The following is a 20,271-nucleotide window of genomic DNA, read 5'->3' on the forward strand; positions in this document are numbered from 1 at the left end:
GTGAATCTGCTTCAGAGTGCAAAAGACCTGAGACTGAAGCAAATATTCACGTTTCAACAGGGCAATTACCCAAAACATACAGCCAAAGCAACACTGGAATGGCTTCAGAACAAGAACGTGAAAGTCCTTGAGTGGCCCAGCCTAAGCCCAGACTTGAATCCCATTGAGAATCTGTGGAAGTTCTTGAAGATTGCTGTTTACTGATGCTCCCCATCCAACTTGACAGAGCTTGAACAAATCTGCAAGGAAGAATGGGAGAAAATCCTCAAATGCAGATGAGCAAGGCTGATACAGATGCACTCAAGAAGATTTGAAGCTGTAATTACTGTGAAAGGTGCTTCTGCAAAGTATAGGCTGAGGGGGTTGAATACTTTCGTAAATCAGATATTTCGGTATTTCATTTTTAATTATTTTGAAAAGAATTCTAAAAAAGATTGCACTTTGACATTACGGGGTATTATGTGTAGATCAGTGACAAACAATCTCAATTCAATCCATTTAAAATTCAGGCTGTAACAACAAAATGTGAAAAAAGTCAAGGGTCGTGAACACTTTCTGAAGGCACTGTATATGTACCATTTTAAAAAAATTAAAAAGTCTTTAGCATGACTCGGTAGGAGGTTGAACTACCGATCTCCCGGAGTCAGAACTGATGCTCTAACCATAACACCACCGAAGCTGCTGCCACTGCCACTGCCAACACCGCTGCTGCTGCCAGCCCAGTCCCAGCTTCAATTATTCTCACCTTGTGGATTCATCTAGGGAGCGTTTTATCGGCTAAGTCCTTCATGAACTGGCTGTCCAAGACTGACGTTTGACTGAAAGAGGCAGAAATTAGTAATTTGTTCACGTACTGGTGATAACTCACTTAATCTTTACGAAAGACACCGTGGGATCTTTAACGTCTACCAACGAGTGATGGTGGCAGATGCGTCCTCTGGTTTAAAGTCCATCTGAGAGATGGCGCACACATGAATGCCTTGCCCTGCCTGCGGAACACCAGGATGACAGTTTATAGCTGGGTCGAGATTGAAACCCAGGAAAGTTAGCTCTAAGGCCTGTGTGCACACCTTTAGACTATCTTGGCAACCTTTCTCAATATAAAGCATTTGGTAATTATTCCCATGAGTTTTGAAAAAAAAAAAAAAAAAAAAAAACAGGTGGGGTGGGGGGGGCGTGGGAGTGGGAATGGGTGGTGAAGTTGTAATCAACTCCGTCTGTTTGTCACGCTATCTCCTCCTAAACGGTTGTGCAGAAATTCACCAAACTTGGCAATGATCATCACAACAGGGCAAGAAGGTGCAAGAGCAACATATTTTTTGGCTCAATCGCCTGGGTTGGGGTCAAAATGTGAAATACGGTATTAAAAAAAATGCAATCATGGGCATATTTTAAAGCACCTTTTAATGAAACTTTGTACTGTAGTATATTGTTGAATTGAATAATTATACTGTTGGTATATTCAATTCAACATTGAGGGATGCATGAAATATGTAAGGAATTTTTTGCATTTGACCCCAGGTTCATGTTCCAGGGGGTGGAGACTTTGGGTCGCAGGGGTCAAAACGGGAAAATATTTTTTTAACTCACAATTTGATATTGGGTCATTCCTGGTGGAACTTTTTTTTGCCATCTTTCAACTTTGCTTTAGGTGGGAAGCGTGTAGATTTGTGACGTCACGACATGGACTTTGCTCTCGTTTGATATTGTGGAGAATGTTCCGAGTATTGTTTCTTGTATTCCAAAAGCATTTGATTTCCTTTTCAACTGGTGAAGTTGAGCTTTTCCGCTCCAATAATAATTTAGCTCCAATAATCATCCTGATACAGTACTTTACGAGTTTAACGTATTGACTTGGCGACTTCTGTGTAAATGATCCAGATGTTGGCATGATGATCCGACACATACCCAGGTGTTTGAAAATTTTCACAGCATCCAAAAAGCTCCTTAATTTAAAAAAAAAATTTAATGGTGAAAGTTCAAATGCCTGAAACGATGAAATTTTTACCTCCTGCTCAGAGCTAATGTGATCCGCAGAGCCACAAAGGCCATATAGTATGATTATATGCAAGACTTGTACTCTCCCCGCAGGTGCAAGTGTAGGCTGTGAAGCGTTGGCATCAAATTGTGCTTTTGATGGCTCCCGTCGCTTGCGGATGCAGATCTCGCGCGGTCGATACCTTCCGCCGGTGATATGACGATGAAAAGACGTGTTTTAGGATCAATAGCAGACGTGAAACCTGCTTACATCAGGGTGAAACCGTGAATGTTTCTAGTTTACCGACGGATCTGCTTGTTTATGCACTTTCTTGCATCTGTGCACTCTGTACATGGTCGTGACGTCAAATTGAGGTGACGGTTGTGTGGTGCCACCAACCTGTAAATTTAGATTTGATTCCCCCCCCCCCCCCCCCCATTGTCCCTGCTCTGCCAAATCTGAGCTAATGACTGCTTCCTGACTCTTTTATTACCTACAAGAGCTACTTCCTACACCTTGATATGTCTCTAGCAACCTGTAATTTTGCAACTGCAGCGTTTCACACCAGGAGCTATGAGTATGACTCTCACCATTGAACACGTCGAGACGAAGCTTCTCGATGCATCATCGTTTTCAGTCTGATCACTTATTTTTACTTTCCAAATGAGTTAGTTATTTGCTTTTGTTTGAATTCCCCATGCCTTTTTATGTGGTGTTTCTGCTTTCCTCCTGTGTTGCTGCTCTTCTGTCTTGCGGCGATCACATCATTCTGCGCAATTCTCAAATAGATTCTCCATGGGACCTTTTTGTATGCCATTAATTTTATTGACGTCACAAATGATGGAAGGTATGAGGCTACCGACCTGAAACTATGACAAACGCTACCGACCTGAAACTTGCAATAATCCACGACATGTTAAGGTAATGTTCATTTTTACCTCACCTGGAACGAAGTTCAGGTGAGCTTAGGCGATGGCGCGTCGTCCGTCCGTCAGTCCGTAAACACTTGCAACTTCTTCTCTGAAACCGCGGATGGGATTGTGACCAAACTTGGCACAAATTATATTTGTTGTTGTGATTAAAGTTTGTTCGCGGCATTAAAAAAAATCTAGGTCGAGGGGGTTTACCGGGGGTCAAAGTGGATCCAGGTTTGACCCCTTCAAAATAGGAATTTGCTTCTTCCTCTGAAACTACACAAACCATTTCGATGAAAATTGACCACAACCTTCATCACCCGTGATGTACCAAAGTTTGTTCACGGCACAAAGAAAATCGGGCCGTGAGGGGTCTATTGGGGGGGGGGGGGGGGGGGGGGGGTTCTCCCCCAAAGGTATTTTTCTGTTTGTTTGTTTAAAGTCTTATGATTATGTTGGTATGATTGTACATGCTGTCCTGTGTTGTCGAAACAATTCAAATTGGTTTAAAATACCTTTAGTCGGTGTAGTATACTGTTTATTCTACCAGGTGAGCGTCAGGGCTATTGCCCCTACTTTCTAGATACAAGTGTATACTGCGTAAGGGTTCGCAGGATAGTTCACAGGTAGTATGTGGACTCGCCTCTGAGTTGTCTAGCCTGGGTTGGCATTCTGACCGAGCGGTAAACTGCCACCCTGGTGTTTCACATCAATGTGTGCGCCATCCCTCGGAATGACGTTACCGGCCGGCATTGGTCGTTGGCAGATGTTAAAGATCCCACAGCGTCTTTCATGAAGGTGAGACGAGTTATCGCCGGCACCCTGAATAAATTCCAAATTCTGGCCACCTTCAGTCAAATGCCAGGCCTGGCCAGCTGTTTTGCGATAGACTTCGGCCAAAAGCTTACTCCGACGACCCCAGAATGAGCTTGGAATAATTGGTCATTCACGGATTGGTATTAGTAGTAGCAGCAGTTGTCGTTGTATGGGTAGTTAGGTATAAAACATACAAATATATTTGTTATTTATAGATACGAGTGCTTTATTACAGGTGTTTGCATGATTTTGCGTATCTCAGTTTACCTGTTTGGGCCTGTTTGGGCGGCCCTCCGAACATTGCATTTCTGATGTCACCACCACATTAATTTGTCGTGATATTGGAGATTTGTCAGGCAAATGCAAAGCCATATTTGTCATGCGAACAACGCATTACCGATGCGATACGACTGCGTTTTCGCAGTTACGCAGTGTTTCCCCGACCAACACCGAATTGATCAATGTATCCATCCCCCTCCAACCCGCCACAGCTAATGGACGAACACCACGTTTAACGCTTGAATTATAGTGCTCATTCAAAACCATTGATGTAAACAATGCCATTATTCTTATTAAGTCTCCCTTTCTTGCATGAACACTGCATTGTTTTCCAGCAATTTGTTCCGATTTTTACAGCGTAGCCCATAGGCCAATGCCGTCTGGTACAGCATTTGTCTGTCCCTTCCGCCGGCATTTTGCGGGTTTATTCGCTTTAATATTCGTTTTCTCTGTCCAAATCTCGGGCTGTCCAAATTCGATAGTAAATTGGTGTACGAAGCGCAACATCGCGTTTTCGGAAAGTTTTAATTGATTTTTTTTTTTCCTGAGGTAAAAATACGTGCGCGGGGAACTGCTTTCTCACCGCGGATGGCTGAAGCGAGTGAGAAGGCCGAGCGGGTTGGGGATGCTGAAGACTATGGACGTGAGCCGGAGATGGAGGGTCAATTGGTCTTTGGTCCATCGGTCCCATTGATACAAACTTTTCACCATAGGAGCGTCGCCTCCTGTACAATAAAAAACATGAGAATTATGACGTCATAGGTCACGTGGGAGGGCACCATCTTGGAAAAACCGAAAAACTTTGCACATCTATCTCCGAAAGCACTCCTTGGGGAAAAAATTGAAAGGTGGCTCATTGCAAAGTACTCCCCGTGGAGAATATGTTAATGATGATGTCATAGGTGCCTTCATGATGACGTCATAAATCGACAAGTAGAACGCACGATCCGATCAGTATGAAATTTCTTGAGCGTGATCTTGGGATAAATTTGTAGAGAAAAAACAAAAAGATTATGTCATCGGTCACGTGCTTTGGCAGCCATAGTTTTACAGCGAAGCCCATAGGACAATGCCTTCTGGAACAGCGTCTGTCCGGTGTATGTCCCTCACATACGTCCACCAATTCGAGCTGAGGATCTGTTCACATGGGGACAGCAGATCTTCCACTCAGGAGATCCAAGCCCAACTAACCGTTGTTAGACTATAGGTCTTGTTTTTATACTCGCCATCATCATCAATATCATCATCATCATCATCAATGTATCTTAATCTCTAATGAGTGTCAGTGATTCCGAATAATTATCTTGTCAAAAGTTAAGGTTGGGTGGTTTGACTTCCCACCATGACGTCAGGGCAGGAATTTTGAATCAGTTCATGGCGCCTACTCTTCCTGAAACACACAGCAGGATCTTTCACGTCCACCAACTAATGTTGGCAGACAAGATTCCCATTTTAACGTCCATCGGAGGGACGACACACATTGATGCCTTCCCCTGCTTGCGAAACACCAGGATGACAGTTTATCGCTGAGTCCAGATTTGAACCCAGGCGAGACAGGTCAAAGGCAAATGTGCGTTACTCTAGGTTATCCTGGAAGGGTGTTTTAACTTGACATTTCTGCAAAACGTTTCCTGTTCTAATACGCCATTTGCTTTCTTGTTTCTCTCAAACTCAGACAGCAACTTTGTGCTGGGCAATGCCCAAGTACCCAAGACCTACCCGATCGTCTACTGCTCCGATGGTTTCTGTGAACTGACGGGCTATGGACGCACCGAGGTGATGCAGCGGGACTGTGCTTGCTCGTTCCTTTATGGGCCCGAGACGACCCCGAGTCTCATGCGCCAGGTGGAGCGGTCGTTGAGCGAGAAGGAAGAATTAAAGTTGGAGATCATATTCTACAAAAAGAATGGTAGGTGGTACAGAACCATGCTGGTTTACAATAATAGTTGAAATAAATACGTAGATGTTAAGGAGACTTTAGCAATTGTCGATACGTATCTGGTATTTTGGGCCTTAAAGGAAATTTTTTGCAAATGGACAGCATTTGCTGCTGATCAGTTTGCTTAGAAAGAAACGTGTTGCGTGCCTGCGGAATAACTGGTTGTAGTTGGGTTGGGACGATTCATATTCAAGAACAAAAGTCCGACCAGTGGACACCGCTGCCAGGAAAGGCAAGGCTCCGATCTGATATTTTCAGCACCGAGTGCTTTTCATCTGGTGCTCCGTTGAAACGTCTGACCTGGGCCTTGCTTTTCTTTGGGCAGCTGTTCTCGTTGGAGCTGCTTTTTTTTCTTGAATATGTTGGTTATTTTGCAGTTTGTATTCCCTGTGGAACTTTAAAAAAATTGGTTATTACATGGCTCAAGGGCCTACTCCTTTTTATTTTGTACTTCCTATAATTATACATATATACATATACACGCATCCTTAGCTTGAGTTGGGGTGTGTCGGACGGTAAGAAGGAATATATGAGAGAATGGTCGTGGTAAAAGGCCCACTCTAGGTTATGGAGGAAGTTCATGGAGGCAGGTGGAGAGCTCAGGTTGGAGGTTTGGTGGTTAATTCTGCCCGAACAAGATCGAGCATGGGAGATGTATGGATATGTAATTGTGGTGTGGGTTTTTATTTTATTTTTATTTTATGTGTGGTTGGTGTTTTGTTTTGATTGGTATATAAATTGTGATGCTAGTTCTTTGGTGGTTCCTCCTGCCTAAGAGTGTGAGGTTGTTTGTTTTGTGTGAGGTTGTTTCTATGTTTTGAGCAGTGCATGTCATGAGGCCAGTTCTTTGGTTGGTTACTCTAACATATGTTTCCAGTGCAATGGATTCTGGGAGTGGAAGTGGTTTTGTAGTTGAGGTTTGTGTTCTCGCTGATTGGTGGAGGAAGGGTGGGTGGTGGTAGGTATGAGCCTCCGGTGGACCACCTCGGAGGACCGTATAGACGTTGAATTGCCGAAATCGGATGATGCCAAGGACTTCGACTGAAGACTCATCAGCGAGGAACACTTGTGGCCAGGTGTGTTTTGAAATGTATATATCTTAGGGGAAAAAATGGAGCTATCCAAATAAATAACTACATATACCATGCTAGTTTAGTCATAACCCAGCAAGATCAGATCTGGTCTCAGACTAAGTTTCACCTACTTTCCAGTGGGCTTCTTCTGGACAATAGACAATTGCAAATCTTGCAATATCTATATATATATATACAGTATACACAGTATATAACTAAGAAAGCACGCTAACCCTATGACATGACGCTGACATCATGTGCATACATTATACCAACACATCACCTGCAAACTAGGAGGCATCCGCATGGTACTCAAATCTTTGCACACTGAGATTAAAGTTCTATGGTCACAAATAGACAAAGGCAGAGATGTTGATCTAGATTTCGCCCTCATTATGGGCCCATCAGGACAATGGGCTCATCAGGCTCATCAGCAGGCGACACCTGTTGTTAACAGGTTGTGCAGCAAATGCTGGGGTGAGACTCAATCTGTGCCTTGCTTCCTAGTCAAGTTAGGGGGTTCAACCTGTGTATATTAATGGCCTAGATTGGTCACAAATAAACAATTTGCATTATGTTGTCCTGATTATTATTATTATTATTATTTTTTTGATGAGGGAAAAACAAGCCTTCGTCGGGAGGGCATGGTGTTGAAGTCGTGGGGACTCACTCCTATGGAGGAGGGGTCCAATTGTATGACCATGCATTCTGGCCCTTCAGGGTCAGGATGCATGTGTTTTGATTGACCATGTGCTTCAGCCTTTGGGTTGAGGTGCATGTGTATGCCAATGGGACAGTCTTGATAGATGGTGTGCCTTGGCCGTGGGGTCAAGGTGCACGTCCAAGGCTGTTTAAATGTTTGATTTTTTACCTTTTTTTATTATAAAAAAGGCAGGCCCCATGAGGCCCATAATGAGGGCGAAATCCAGATAGACATCTCTGCCTTTGTCTGTTTGTGACCATCGAAGTTTAATCTCAGTCTGCAAAGACTTGAGTACCATGCGGATGCCTCCTAGTTTGGAGGTGTTGTGTTGGTATAATTTATGCACATGATGTCAGCATCATGTCATAGGGTTTCGTGTACTTCCTTAGTTAAATTTAATGTTCCTGACTGCAAACCTCCTAATTGTCGAAAAGCAGGGCAGAGACAATGTGTCAGCGTGGCAGGTGACATTTGTTGCTAACAGGTTGTGCAGCAATTGCTGGGGTGAGACTCAATCTGTGCCTTTCTTCCTAGTCAAGTTAGGGGGTTCAATCTCTGTGTGTGTATGTATATATATATATATATATATATATATATATATATATATATATATATAACTGTAAGAAATAGTAGAAACTCCACAGTACGAGCAGGGCGTCTCATTTACATTGAATAAATAATCGTTAGATTAAATAAGATGCGGACGTAGCTTCAGGACGTCGATCTTTAATTGTCGACAAGCTTTTGACCAACAAAGGTCTTCCTCTGAGTCTACAAAAACAGTAGGTATGTATATCAGTCAAGTATGTATCGTGATGTGTGTAAGATGTGTGATATGTGTAGAAAATGCATACAAAAGGAAGAGCCACGCCAAAGTTCACTCACCGGCCCCAAGTTCAACGGAAGTGAAGCGCACCTTCCAGTTACCGTTTGCGTTACAGTTCCGGTGCACGTGCATATACAAATATAGAGATATACATACATAAACACACAAGCATATATTCATATACCATTTATATTCATATAATATATTTATATATTTATATAAATGACATATAAAGGTAGAGTGAATGAATGAATGAATGAATGAATGAAGGAAAGAATGAATGAATGGGTTACGGTTAACAATTTGATTGGGTTGATGTAGGAACATGCTTTAGTCATCAAAATTTATGCCATGAGGGATTTTTGTCCGAAGTTTGTGTATCCAAAAGGACTCACGTTTCAGAATCGTGGTGTGTGATCGATTTGTGATTGATTCAATGGCAGAGATCTGAATGTCATTTATAGAGTGATCCGGTTGATTAAAGTGTATCGTGTAAGGTAGAGATTTGCCCTGACTGGTGTGGAAGTTATTGATTTCTGACCGGGTGTTATTAAATCGTGTGTCGAGTGTATTCTCAGTTTTTCCAACATATTGTTTGGTGCACTTTTGGCAAGTGATTAGGTATATGACCCATGTAGATTTGCAGTTCATATAGGAGGTGATGGGGAATTTTTGTCCAGTGCTAGAACTACAGAATTTGTTTCCTTCTAGTAAATGCTTGTGAATAATGCATTTGTTTGCTGTGCATTTATAGAAGCCAGGGATCCTAGTTTGTTTGTTGTGGGGCTGTGGGTGCTTTGCTTTTACCAAGAGGTCCCTGAGTGTCCGACCACGTCGAAATGATGTTAGTGGAGGTTGAGGAAATGTGGTGCCGAGTGTTTCTGATTGATGGAGGAGAGGAAGGGCCTTATTCCGAATACTTGGCAATTGGGATGAGGTAGCAGAGTAGGTGGTTACCAGTGGGACACGGTTAGTTGCAGGTTTGGGTTTGTAAGTCAGAAGGTCTGCTCTCAGTATGTGTTTTGCTCGGGTTATTGCTTCTTTTACAGAGTGAGGGTCATCGTTTCTTGCAATGAAGTGTGTTTCTAATTGGCAGAGAGAAGTTTCTTCTGCCATTTTTGTTGAGCAAATGCGTCTTACTCTGAGTGCTTGACTGTATGGTATGCTTGCAATTGTATGTTTAGGATGAGATGAAGAAGGGAGAAGGTAAGAGTGAGTGTCTGTTGGTTTGGTGTATAGTTCTGTTTCGAGTCTGTTATTTTGAAGCGTGAGTGATGTGTCTAGAAAGTGAATTTCGGACTGTGAGCTGTCCTAGTCCAGCTGAGCTGTAAACTAGGATCCCTGGCTCCACTATTCAGTGTAGTTTTCTGACCCACATCCAAGGATTGAACAGAATATACTCACCTTTCAACTCCCAAACCATTTTAGTCACAGCAGATGTTACATCCCTCTACACTAATATTCCACATTCAGAAGGCCTGTCTGTATGCCGCAAAGCCCTCGATACATGACAAATCCCAATGCCACCTACTCAAGACCTTATGCGCCTATTAGAACTGACACTCAAACTGAATAATTTCCAATTCAACGAACGACATTACATTCAAACTCAAGGTACCGCTATGGGTACCCCTGTTGCACCATCGTACGCTAACATCTTCACGGGAATGATAGAGGCCAAGATCAATGCACAACCTCATCACGGCATCTTGGAAAAATCCTGGGTACGTTATATTGATGACATCCAGTTCATCTGGTCAAAATCCCCCCGTAGTCTCGCACAATTCCAAAATGAATTAAATTTGATTCATCCGACCATCAAGTTTACATTCGACAGCTCACAGTCCGAAGTTCACTTTCTAGACACATCACTCACGCTTCAAAATAACAGACTCGAAACAGAACTATACACCAAACCAACAGAGACTCACTCTTACCTTCTCCCTTCTTCATCTCATCCTAAACATACAATTGCAAGCATGCCATACAGTCAAGCACTCAGAGTAAGACGCATTTGCTCAACAAAAATGGCAGAAGAAACTTCTCTCTGCCAATTAGAAACACACTTCATTGCAAGAAACTATGACCCTCACTCTGTGAAAGAAGCAATAACCCGAGCAAAACTCATACCGAGAGCAGACCTTCTCACTTACAAACCCAAACCTGCAACTAACCGTGTCCCACTGGTAACCACCTACTCTGCTACCTCATCCCAATTGCCAAGTATTCTGAATAAGGCCCTTCCTCTCCTCCATCAATCAGAAACACTCTGCACCACATTTCCTCAACCTCCGCTGACATAATTTCGACGTGGTCTGACACTCAGGGACCTCTTGGTAAAAGCAAAGCACCCACAGCCCCACAACAAAGAAACTAGGATCCCTGGCTTCTATAAATGCACAGCAAACAAATGCATTATTCATAAGCATTTATGAGAAGGAAACAAATTCTGTAGTTCTAGCACTGGACAAAAATTCCCCATCACCTCCTATATGAACTGCAAATCGACATGGGTCATATACCTAATCACTTGCCAAAAGTGCACCAAACAATATGTTGGAAAAACTGAGAATACACTCGACACACGATTTAATAACACCCGGTCAGAAATCAATAACTTCCACACCAGTCAGGGCAAATCTCTACCTTACACGATACACTTTAATCAACCGGATCACTCTATAAATGACATTCAAATCTCTGCCATTGAATCAATCACAAATCGATCACACACCACGATTCTGAAACGTGAGTCCTTTTGGATACATAAACTTCGGACAAAAATCCCTCATGGCATAAATTTTGATGACTAAAGCATGTTCCTACATCAACCCAATCAAATTGTTAACCGTAACGCATTCATTCATTCCTTCATTCATTCATTCATTCATTCATTCATTCATTCTACCTTTATATGTCATTTATATAAATATATAAATATATTATATGAATATAAATGGTATATGAATAAATGCTTGTGTGTTTATGTATGTATATCTTTATATTTGTATATGCACGTGCACCGGAACTGTAACGCAAACGGTAACTGGAAGGTGCGCTTCACTTCCGTTGAACTTGGGGCCGGTGAGTGAACTTTGGCGTGGCTCTTCCTTTTGTATGCATTTTCTACACATATCACACATCTTACACACATCACTATACATACTTGACTGATATACATGCCTCATGTTTTTGTAGACTCAGAGCAGACCTTTGTTGGTCGAAAGCTTGTCGACAATTAAAGATCGACGTCCTGAAGCTACGTCCGCGTCTTATTTAATCTAACAATTATATATATATATATATATATATATATATATATATATATATATATATATATATATATATATATATATATATATATATATATATATTGTTCCGGTACACGGTTAATGATGGTATGTTTGCCGAGCGGAGGCTCCGCGACCGAACAGTTGTTCCCCGTCTAAACCCGATTCAACCAAACGTTGGCCGTATCGCGCCACCGCTATTCAATGGGGAAAGGACTAAGACGACGAATGCAAAGAGGAAGAAGAAGACGTACAGAAGAGTAACGGGGTTTATTATTATTTACACACATAAGCAAAAAGAGCAGTCATGGGTATTTACAGCGGACATGAAAACGCAGGTGACACAGTGAAAATTACTAGCTTATACAGACTTAGTTACTACCCAGGACAGCACGAACAAAACAAACTCACGTACGCAAATGGGGAACTTGCAGGCAGGAATGGCTGGAAAGGATGAGCAGGTGGGATCACAGGGTACAGCGAGCAGGTCCACTCCGGGCGGGAAGCGGGGAGCCGGCAGCTCCTTGTAATCCACTTTACAGCGCTCGCCGGCAGCTCCTGGTATTCGGCTTTACAGCACACGCCGGCAGGGTCACTCGCTGCCCCGTCAGGGCTTCACGCGGCTGGTTGAAACGGGGCTGGACTCATCTGCCGTATCTCTTTGCAACTCGTTCGTAAAAGTTCCTCTGCTTTCTCTTGGACCCTTTCTTTGTCGTGTACCTCTCCACGCAGCTCAGCTCGTATTTCCTTCCTCTCACTTCTCTCCAGCGCGGGACTGACACGCCCCCTTCGGTTTCGGTACCGCCCTCCTCCCCCGTGCTCTGTTTCGTGACCTTGTATGGTAATCCCACGGGCTTGTCTCCTTATTTGGGCATGGCGCCGACGGCACGCCCCTCGTGGCGAGCCACGGGCTTGTTTCCTTATTTGGGCATGGGGCTGAACAGCCCCGCCCTTCGTGGCGCGCCCTGGGCTTGCCTCTCCCGGGCGACCCCGCCCCTCCTGTTCAAACAGAGCACGGAGCACATATTCACTATAGCAGCGAAATGAGAGGGCGTGCACCCCACGCTTGTGAACTGCTTTACCCGCAGATGGAGAGTTTGGCTGGGAAATGGAAGTATTGAAGGGGAGCTATTCTTAATTGATTCGGTGCAATGGAGTATTATTCTAATGGAAGACAAGGCCTTACTCTAAAACACATAATAAGATATAAGCTACTGAACAAGGGTTTTATCGGGTCCTGCAATGTGGTGTTTCATGGAATAACTACCGGGACGCCCTTTTTACCTTTACACAACTCTGGAGGCAGGAGGGGCCATATCCAACCAATGTTACACAACAATTTGCCACTACAAAACACACAATCAAAAAAATACAATCCTCATATCCGCAACACTGCACCCTCCTCCTCTTAGGCACGTCCCGGGCCTATAACTTTAATTTAGTGTGACACGTAGGTGTAGTTCCCTCTACTTTTAACCTGACCCTGAGTGCGACACTTTTAAAACATAAATAAATGTGTCCCACTGCTCCATTGCACCCTGCCTAACAGACTCACGCCCACAGTTAACCGAATTGCGGAATGGTCTTCAAACTACACACTGACGATGGGGAGCATTATTTACAATTGACACTCCTTTTATTTACAAAACGCAACCCAGGACCTGTAATTGTTCTTTCTGGGGGGGAGACAGTCTGCTCTGCATCAATGCACCATGAAAGCACCCAAAAAACGCACCAAAGCACCCTCAAGCACCAATCGGTGCAGTCACCATTGTTCATGAAAATAAAAACAACAACCCCTAACCCTGCAGGTGGTCTCTTGCTCTTCGGCTCCCTCTGCTGGCTATTATTATTTCTTCCAGTTGTTGTCTTTTTCCTTTGCTGGCGGCCTATTTGTAATAAAATGCACCCAACGTGTCCATTTTTATTTATTTTATTTATGGCCCACAGGGCCGACTAGTGTGGTTCACCTGTGGGGCATCGGTGCCCTGTGATCGAGGTCCACCAGCAAGATTTCGGGCCCTCATGGCCGGTTCCAGCAGAGGGGCCATGCCCCAACCCATGGGGTCCATCAGTGGTGCTCGGCCACAGACATGTGGTCCATAATGTGGTGCATCGATGCAGACAGCTGGTTCTGGGAGTTTCGGGCGCACAATGGCCGACTCACGCACGCTCCCCTCGGCGCCCAATGGCGCACAGGTCATGTGGGAGACAAAAGGGGGAAGACAGATGAGCGAGGGGTAAGGTCACAAGGGTACACATCAATAAGGCAATGCAAGGCGAAATGCGTACGGAGGGCGAAGTGAGAAAGCTCGTCCCTACCATATGTCACCCCCCTGTCACCTACACTACCCTTGCCCTTACCCCATATGTACAAAATCTACACATTACACATTCGTCACTACTGTCACGTCTTCCCCATATTTCCCCTACACCAAATTCGTCTCCACAATCCTTATATCCAAAATTTGCCATCACCCAATTCGTCATCAATCCTCATAAGGAGGAAGAGATGGAACAACAAAGCACAATGTCACACCCACGTCATGATGCGTCTCACAATCCAAAACATTTGCACAAAAATAATAATCAAAACAACCTGGCATGGTATGGAGTACCTGTCACCTCAGGTGAGTGGATGTAGATGGTGCGAGGAGACTTCAATCCTAGCTATCCTCTAAATGACTTTAACACACTTTACACTACCCTGGGTCTCTCCCTGCCAATCCATTGGCCAACTTACACTATGGGTTCTAAAAACCAATTCCCATTGACCAAACTGTGGTGCTTCTCGATTTGGGGTCTCACTCCCCCGATTCATCTCCCGGTGCCCATGGACAATTTCTGGGCTGGGTCGTGCAGCTCTCCCAGCAGGTCTACCCACCTGCACACCTCCACCACTGCAGTTGCTACCCGAGCTTACCTGCTCCTTACCTAACCTATCTAACTGGGGAAGGCCCCTCCTGGCTCTGTCACCCCACTCGGTGCCCTCTGGCACTGGGCTACCCGGGTCCGTCCTCCGGATCCTCGGGCCCCATCCACAACAACTACCGGCTCCCAGAGCCCACCTGCGGCCTCACCTGGCCGACATCCTCACAGTGGTGGAGTGCCCAAACCAACTACACACACTAACAGGCTACACGCCCAGCCATTTCCACAACACTAATGCACCCATCCAAATACCATTCTCTCACCCGCACCACAGATGCCAATATCCAACCACAATTTACCTATACCCTCTACCTAACACTTACACTACCCGCCCCGGGTATTCGTGATGGGGGTCCACTCTTCCCCCATTCACACCTTCGCACCATCCACTCCACTCAATAGTTTCCACCATACTCACTCCACGACCATCCATTCCAATACTCCACATACTCCACACTACCATTTATTCCACACAACCATTCTCCATACCCCTTTTGTTGCACACCTGTGCACTCACACCTGGTGCCACCTGCACCCTCCTTCCTTCCTGGACCATTTGGTCAGCACAACTCACAATCACCTTCACTCACTCAAACACTGCTCCATACACCTGTCCAGTTGCACACCTGTGCAATCACACCTGTTCCTTACACACTTTTCACAATACACTTCTAAATACACCTCCAACACTCACACGGCATCATCTCATCTAACTACTCCCCTCTGAAACTTGCGCTTCCCCGTCGCCCCTTTAAACTATTGTGCTCCCACGTCATTATCATCCACACTAATCTACCTGCGTCCCCACTACAGGTGTCATTGTCACTACCTAACCTTAACGTCACCTAAGGTCATCTCTCTAGATCCCTACACACGATATATCCTAACCCTCCCGGGCTAGTTTTCACTGCCATCAACCCCATAAACTAGTGCTCCTTTGCCCCCCGCTGTGAGGGATGACAGAGTTGCCACCCCACCGCATCGGGGACGTTCCACTACCAATTTTGCTCTCCGAATTCCAACCAATCAAAAATTTTCCAATTACTGCCAATTCTATTCACTATTCTAAATTTCGTATCAAATCACTATCACTATCACCATCATCACAGTCCGCTATATCCTAGCCTCGGTGCGTCATGACATCATTAAACTCGGCTTCGTAAAGCCGAGCAATGAATTCGGGTGGTTTGGTCGCCTTCAGGTTGAATCCGTCCGGCTTTCGGTTCAAGGGAGGTGGTTTGGTCGGGCCGAGATTCCACGCACCATCTCGGCGCGGTACCTTGCGGTCCCGGGCCCGATGGCTCAATCTCCCCCGGTCGGAACCCCGTCCCCACGAGGGGGCACCGTTCCGCTTCCTCCCACTCGCCCTTGAACCGTACCGGTCGCCTCGCCCTCCAAGGCCCGGACTCGACCGTGCAGGGCGGGGCCAAGCCCGAATCGGCAACGACGCTTCGAAGAGAAACGACGCAGCTTCGATCCGCGCCGGGCCCTGCATCCAACAAAACACACCGCGCCCTGAGTGCTCGCATCGGCTATCCGTCGCCCTAACCGCTAACCCGGTTACCGTCGATGCTTCACCTGCATGCTCACACGCATACGCTACCCCTTTCACCCTCACAAAACCCGGCGTTCCAACGCCGTCCGTACATTCCACCAACGCTCTCCCTGTTACACACCAACCTCTCGCGCACACTCTTGCGCACACTCGCCGCTCGCACACTCTTTTAACACACCTCGCGCACCGTCTTGCGCACTCTCCCTCGGTACGTACTCCGTACCACTCACCATGGGCGTGCACTCTTGCATCCACCCACTAACGCGCTCAGATGGGCTCTCGCACCCTCGCGCTACCACCAACTCAGGTGTGCTTCCTCGCACACGTTCCACCACTACCTTACTCTCCGTGTCACACTCACCCTCGCACGTACACTCCGTATTGCTCTCACTCCCTGTGTCACACCCCGTACACCCCGACGTGCATTCTCGCTCGCACTCGGTATCACACTCACGCTTCGTAACACGCTCACCCTTTGACGCACACTTTTTTTTCACACGCGTGCCATTTCCACTCACACGGTACCCTTTACTAACGCCCGGGTGCCATATTGACCCCAATCGCGCGACAATTCTTTTGTCGCCAAACATCCTTCTACAAAATCTACCCGCACAATATACAGCACGACTCACCTGGGGGATTCCCTTCTCCACGCGCACCTGCACACTCTTTATTTGGTTAGTAAGCACATCATCATGATTTGAGCAGGGACTTTGTACATATTCCATCTTTTCCTCCCGCCGCGAGTGGTTTTCTAAGTCCCCGGTCTCTTCAATTTCAATGCCCACTTCCACTTTTTCTTTACTCACCTCGACGACCGTTGGCTTTAATAAAATTCCCTCTACCTCATCGGTCGCCGGCTTTTCCAAACCCCGTGTCGCGATTTCTACCCCCATCATTGTACCCGTGCTTTTCTCAACTTCGTTCAACCAGTGCTTCTCGACCCGCGTTACCTCGTCGTGCACCCCTGGGACCCTTTCGCCCACCATGCGATCCATGGTCTCCCCACATTTTTGCATGCGGTCACCAATTCTGTCCCCCATCTTGCCGATTCGCTCCATATTGGCCCTCATTCCATTCGTTATTGCTCCAATTTGGTTTCCCAATCGCTCACTGTTAGCCCTCAATTCGTCCCTTATCCGCTCACCCCGAGCATCTATCCGGTTCCCCAAGTCATTCCTCAGGTCTTCACTTGTCTGGACCATGAGCGCCCTTATTTGTATCATAAAGAGGTCCAAATTCACCGGTGCTGCTACGGTCACGGGCGCGGCTAGATTTGGTGCCGCTGTAACCGCGTGCGCAAAGGCGCCATTTTGCGCGCCCGTAACCTCGTGCGCGAGAGCGCCATTTTGCGCGTCTGAAACCTCCGCAACCACATTGCCATTTTTCTCCTCCTCCCTTTCCTCCGCATACATTTCCCCGAGGTCCTGGGTCGATTCCACCCCGTCTATCTCTCCCACCGACATCCCGTCGCCTTGACCAGCCATGGCGCGATTTCAAAATTCGGCTTTTGCTTTAAAACAACACAAATTTCCAGCAGCTCCAAATTTTGACCAATTTTTTTTTCTAGATGTTTTTAAAAATTTGGTTCGGACCTCGAATCTCACTCCCTGACACCAATTGTTACGCCAATTGTACAATTGGTGTTCCAAAATTTGGGCTAAATAAATTTAGTCCCAGGTTCGAATCCCAACTCCTGACTACCAATTGTTACGGTTCGCGGTTAATGATGGTATGTTTGCCGAGCGGAGGCTCCGCGACCGAACAGTTGTTCCCCGACTAAACCCGATTCACCCAAACGTTGGCCGTATCGCACCACCGCTATTCAATGGGGAAAAGACTAAGATGACGAATGCAAAGAGGAAGAAGAAGACGTACAGAAGAGTAACGGGGTTTATTATTATTTACACACATAAGCAAAAAGAGCAGTCACGGGTATTTACAGCGGACATGAAAACGCAGGTGACACAGTGAAAATTACTAGCTTATACAGACTTAGTTACTACCCAGGACAGCACGAACAAAACAAACTCACGTACGCAAATGGGGAACTTGCAGGCAGGAATGGCTGGAAAGGATGAGCAGGTGGGATCACAGGGCACAGCGAGCAGGTCCACTCCGGGCGGGAAGCGGGTAGCCGGCAGCTCCTTGTAATCCACTTTACAGCGCACGCCGGCAGCTCCTGGTATTCGGCTTTACAGCGCACGCCGGCAGGGTCACTCGCTGCCCCGTCAGGGCTTCACGCGGCTGGTTGAAACGGGGCTGGACTCATCTGCCGTATCTCTTTGCAACTCGTTCGTAAAAGTTCCTCTGCTTTCTCTTGGACCCTTTCTTTGTCGTGTACCTCTCCACGCAGCTCAGCTCGTATTTCCTTCCTCTCACTTCTCTCCAGCGCGGGACTGACACGCCCCCTTCGGTTTCGGTACCGCCCTCCTCCCCCGTGCTCTGTTTCGTGACCTTGTATGGTAATCCCACAGGCTTGTCTCCTTATTTGGGCATGGCGCCGACGGCACGCCCCTCGTGGCGAGCCACGGGCTTGTTTCCTTATTTGGGCATGGGGCTGAACAGCCCCGCCCTTCGTGACGCGCCCTGGGCTTGCCTCTCCCGGGCGACCCCGCCCCTCCTGTTCAAACAGAGCACGGAGCACATATTCACTATAGCAGCGAAATGAGAGGGCGTGCACCCCACGCTTGTGAACTGCTTTACCCGCAGATGGAGAGTTTGGCTGGGAAATGGAAGTATTGAAGGGGAGCTATTCTCAATTGATTCGGTGCAATGGAGTATTATTCTAATGGAAGACAAGGCCTTACTCTAAAACACGTCAAACATGTCATTTATATAAATATATAAATATATTATATGAATATAAATGGGATATGAATATATGCTTGTGTGTTTATGTATGTATATCTCTATATTTGTATATGCACGTGCACCCTAACTGTAACGCAAACGGTCACTTCCGTTGAACTTGGGGCTGGTGAGTGAACTTTGGCGTGGCTCTTCCTTCTGTATGCATTTGTTACACACATCACACATCTCACACACATATCACCATACATACTTGACTGATATACATGCCTGCTGTTTTTGTAGACTCAGCAGAAGACCTTTGTTGGTCGAAAGCTTGTCGACAATTAAAGATCGACGTCCTGAAGCTACGTCCGCGTCTTATTTAATCTAACGATTATATATATACATATACATACATGTACATGTACATGTACACGTACATGTACATATACATAAATTGCCTTCAGAAGGTATTCCCACCCATTGACTTTTTCACATTTTGTTGTGTTGCAGCCTGAATTTAAAATGGATTGAATTGAGTTTTTTTGTCACTGATCTTTAAATAATACTTTGACATTTGACAGTAATAATACTTTGACATTCATAATGTCAAAGTGGAATTTTCTTTTTAGAATTTTTTTACAAGATCATTAAAAATGAAATACACAAATATCGAATTTACTTAAGTATTCATCCCATGGAATCAATACTTCGTAGAAGTAACCCATAAATTACTCTATGGGTAGAATCACCCAGGAGAGTAATTTACATAAGGGTCAGTGCTTTGGAGAAGCGTCTTTGACAAAGACTACAGCTTCCACTCTTCTTGGGTATGTCTGTATCAGCTTTGCACATCTGGATTTGGGGAGTTTCTCCCATTCTTCCTTGCAGATTTGCTCAAGCTCTGTCAAGTTGGATGGGGAGCATCTGCGAACAGCGTCTTCAAGTCTTTCCACAGTTTTTCAATGGGATTCAAGGCTGGGCTTTGGCTGGGCCACTCAAAGACTTCTACGTTCTTGTTCTGAAACCATTCCAGTGTTGCTTTGGCTGTATGCTTGGGGTCATTGTCCTGTGGATACATAAATCTACGCCGCAGTCTAAGGTCTTTTGCAATTCGAAGCAGGTTAACCTCAAAGATTTGCCTGTATTTGGCTTCATGCATTGTTCCCTCTCT

General features: G+C 45.6%; 1 protein-coding gene across 1 annotated transcript in view; it reads left to right on the forward strand.

The window, feature by feature from the left end:
* LOC137429399 (voltage-gated delayed rectifier potassium channel KCNH8-like) overlaps nucleotides 1-20,271 on the forward strand; it is a 723,799-nt gene that overhangs the window by 104,622 nt on the left and 598,906 nt on the right. Inside the window, exon 2 of the mRNA XM_078781042.1 lies at nucleotides 5,663-5,896. Coding sequence (XP_078637168.1) covers nucleotides 5,663-5,896 — 234 coding nt within the window. The remainder of the gene's footprint in view (nucleotides 1-5,662; nucleotides 5,897-20,271) is intronic.

The sequence above is a fragment of the Myxine glutinosa genome, chromosome 6 (assembly GCF_964187855.1).
Source record: "Myxine glutinosa chromosome 6, kmMyxGlut1.1, whole genome shotgun sequence".
NCBI lineage: Eukaryota > Metazoa > Chordata > Myxini > Myxiniformes > Myxinidae > Myxine > Myxine glutinosa.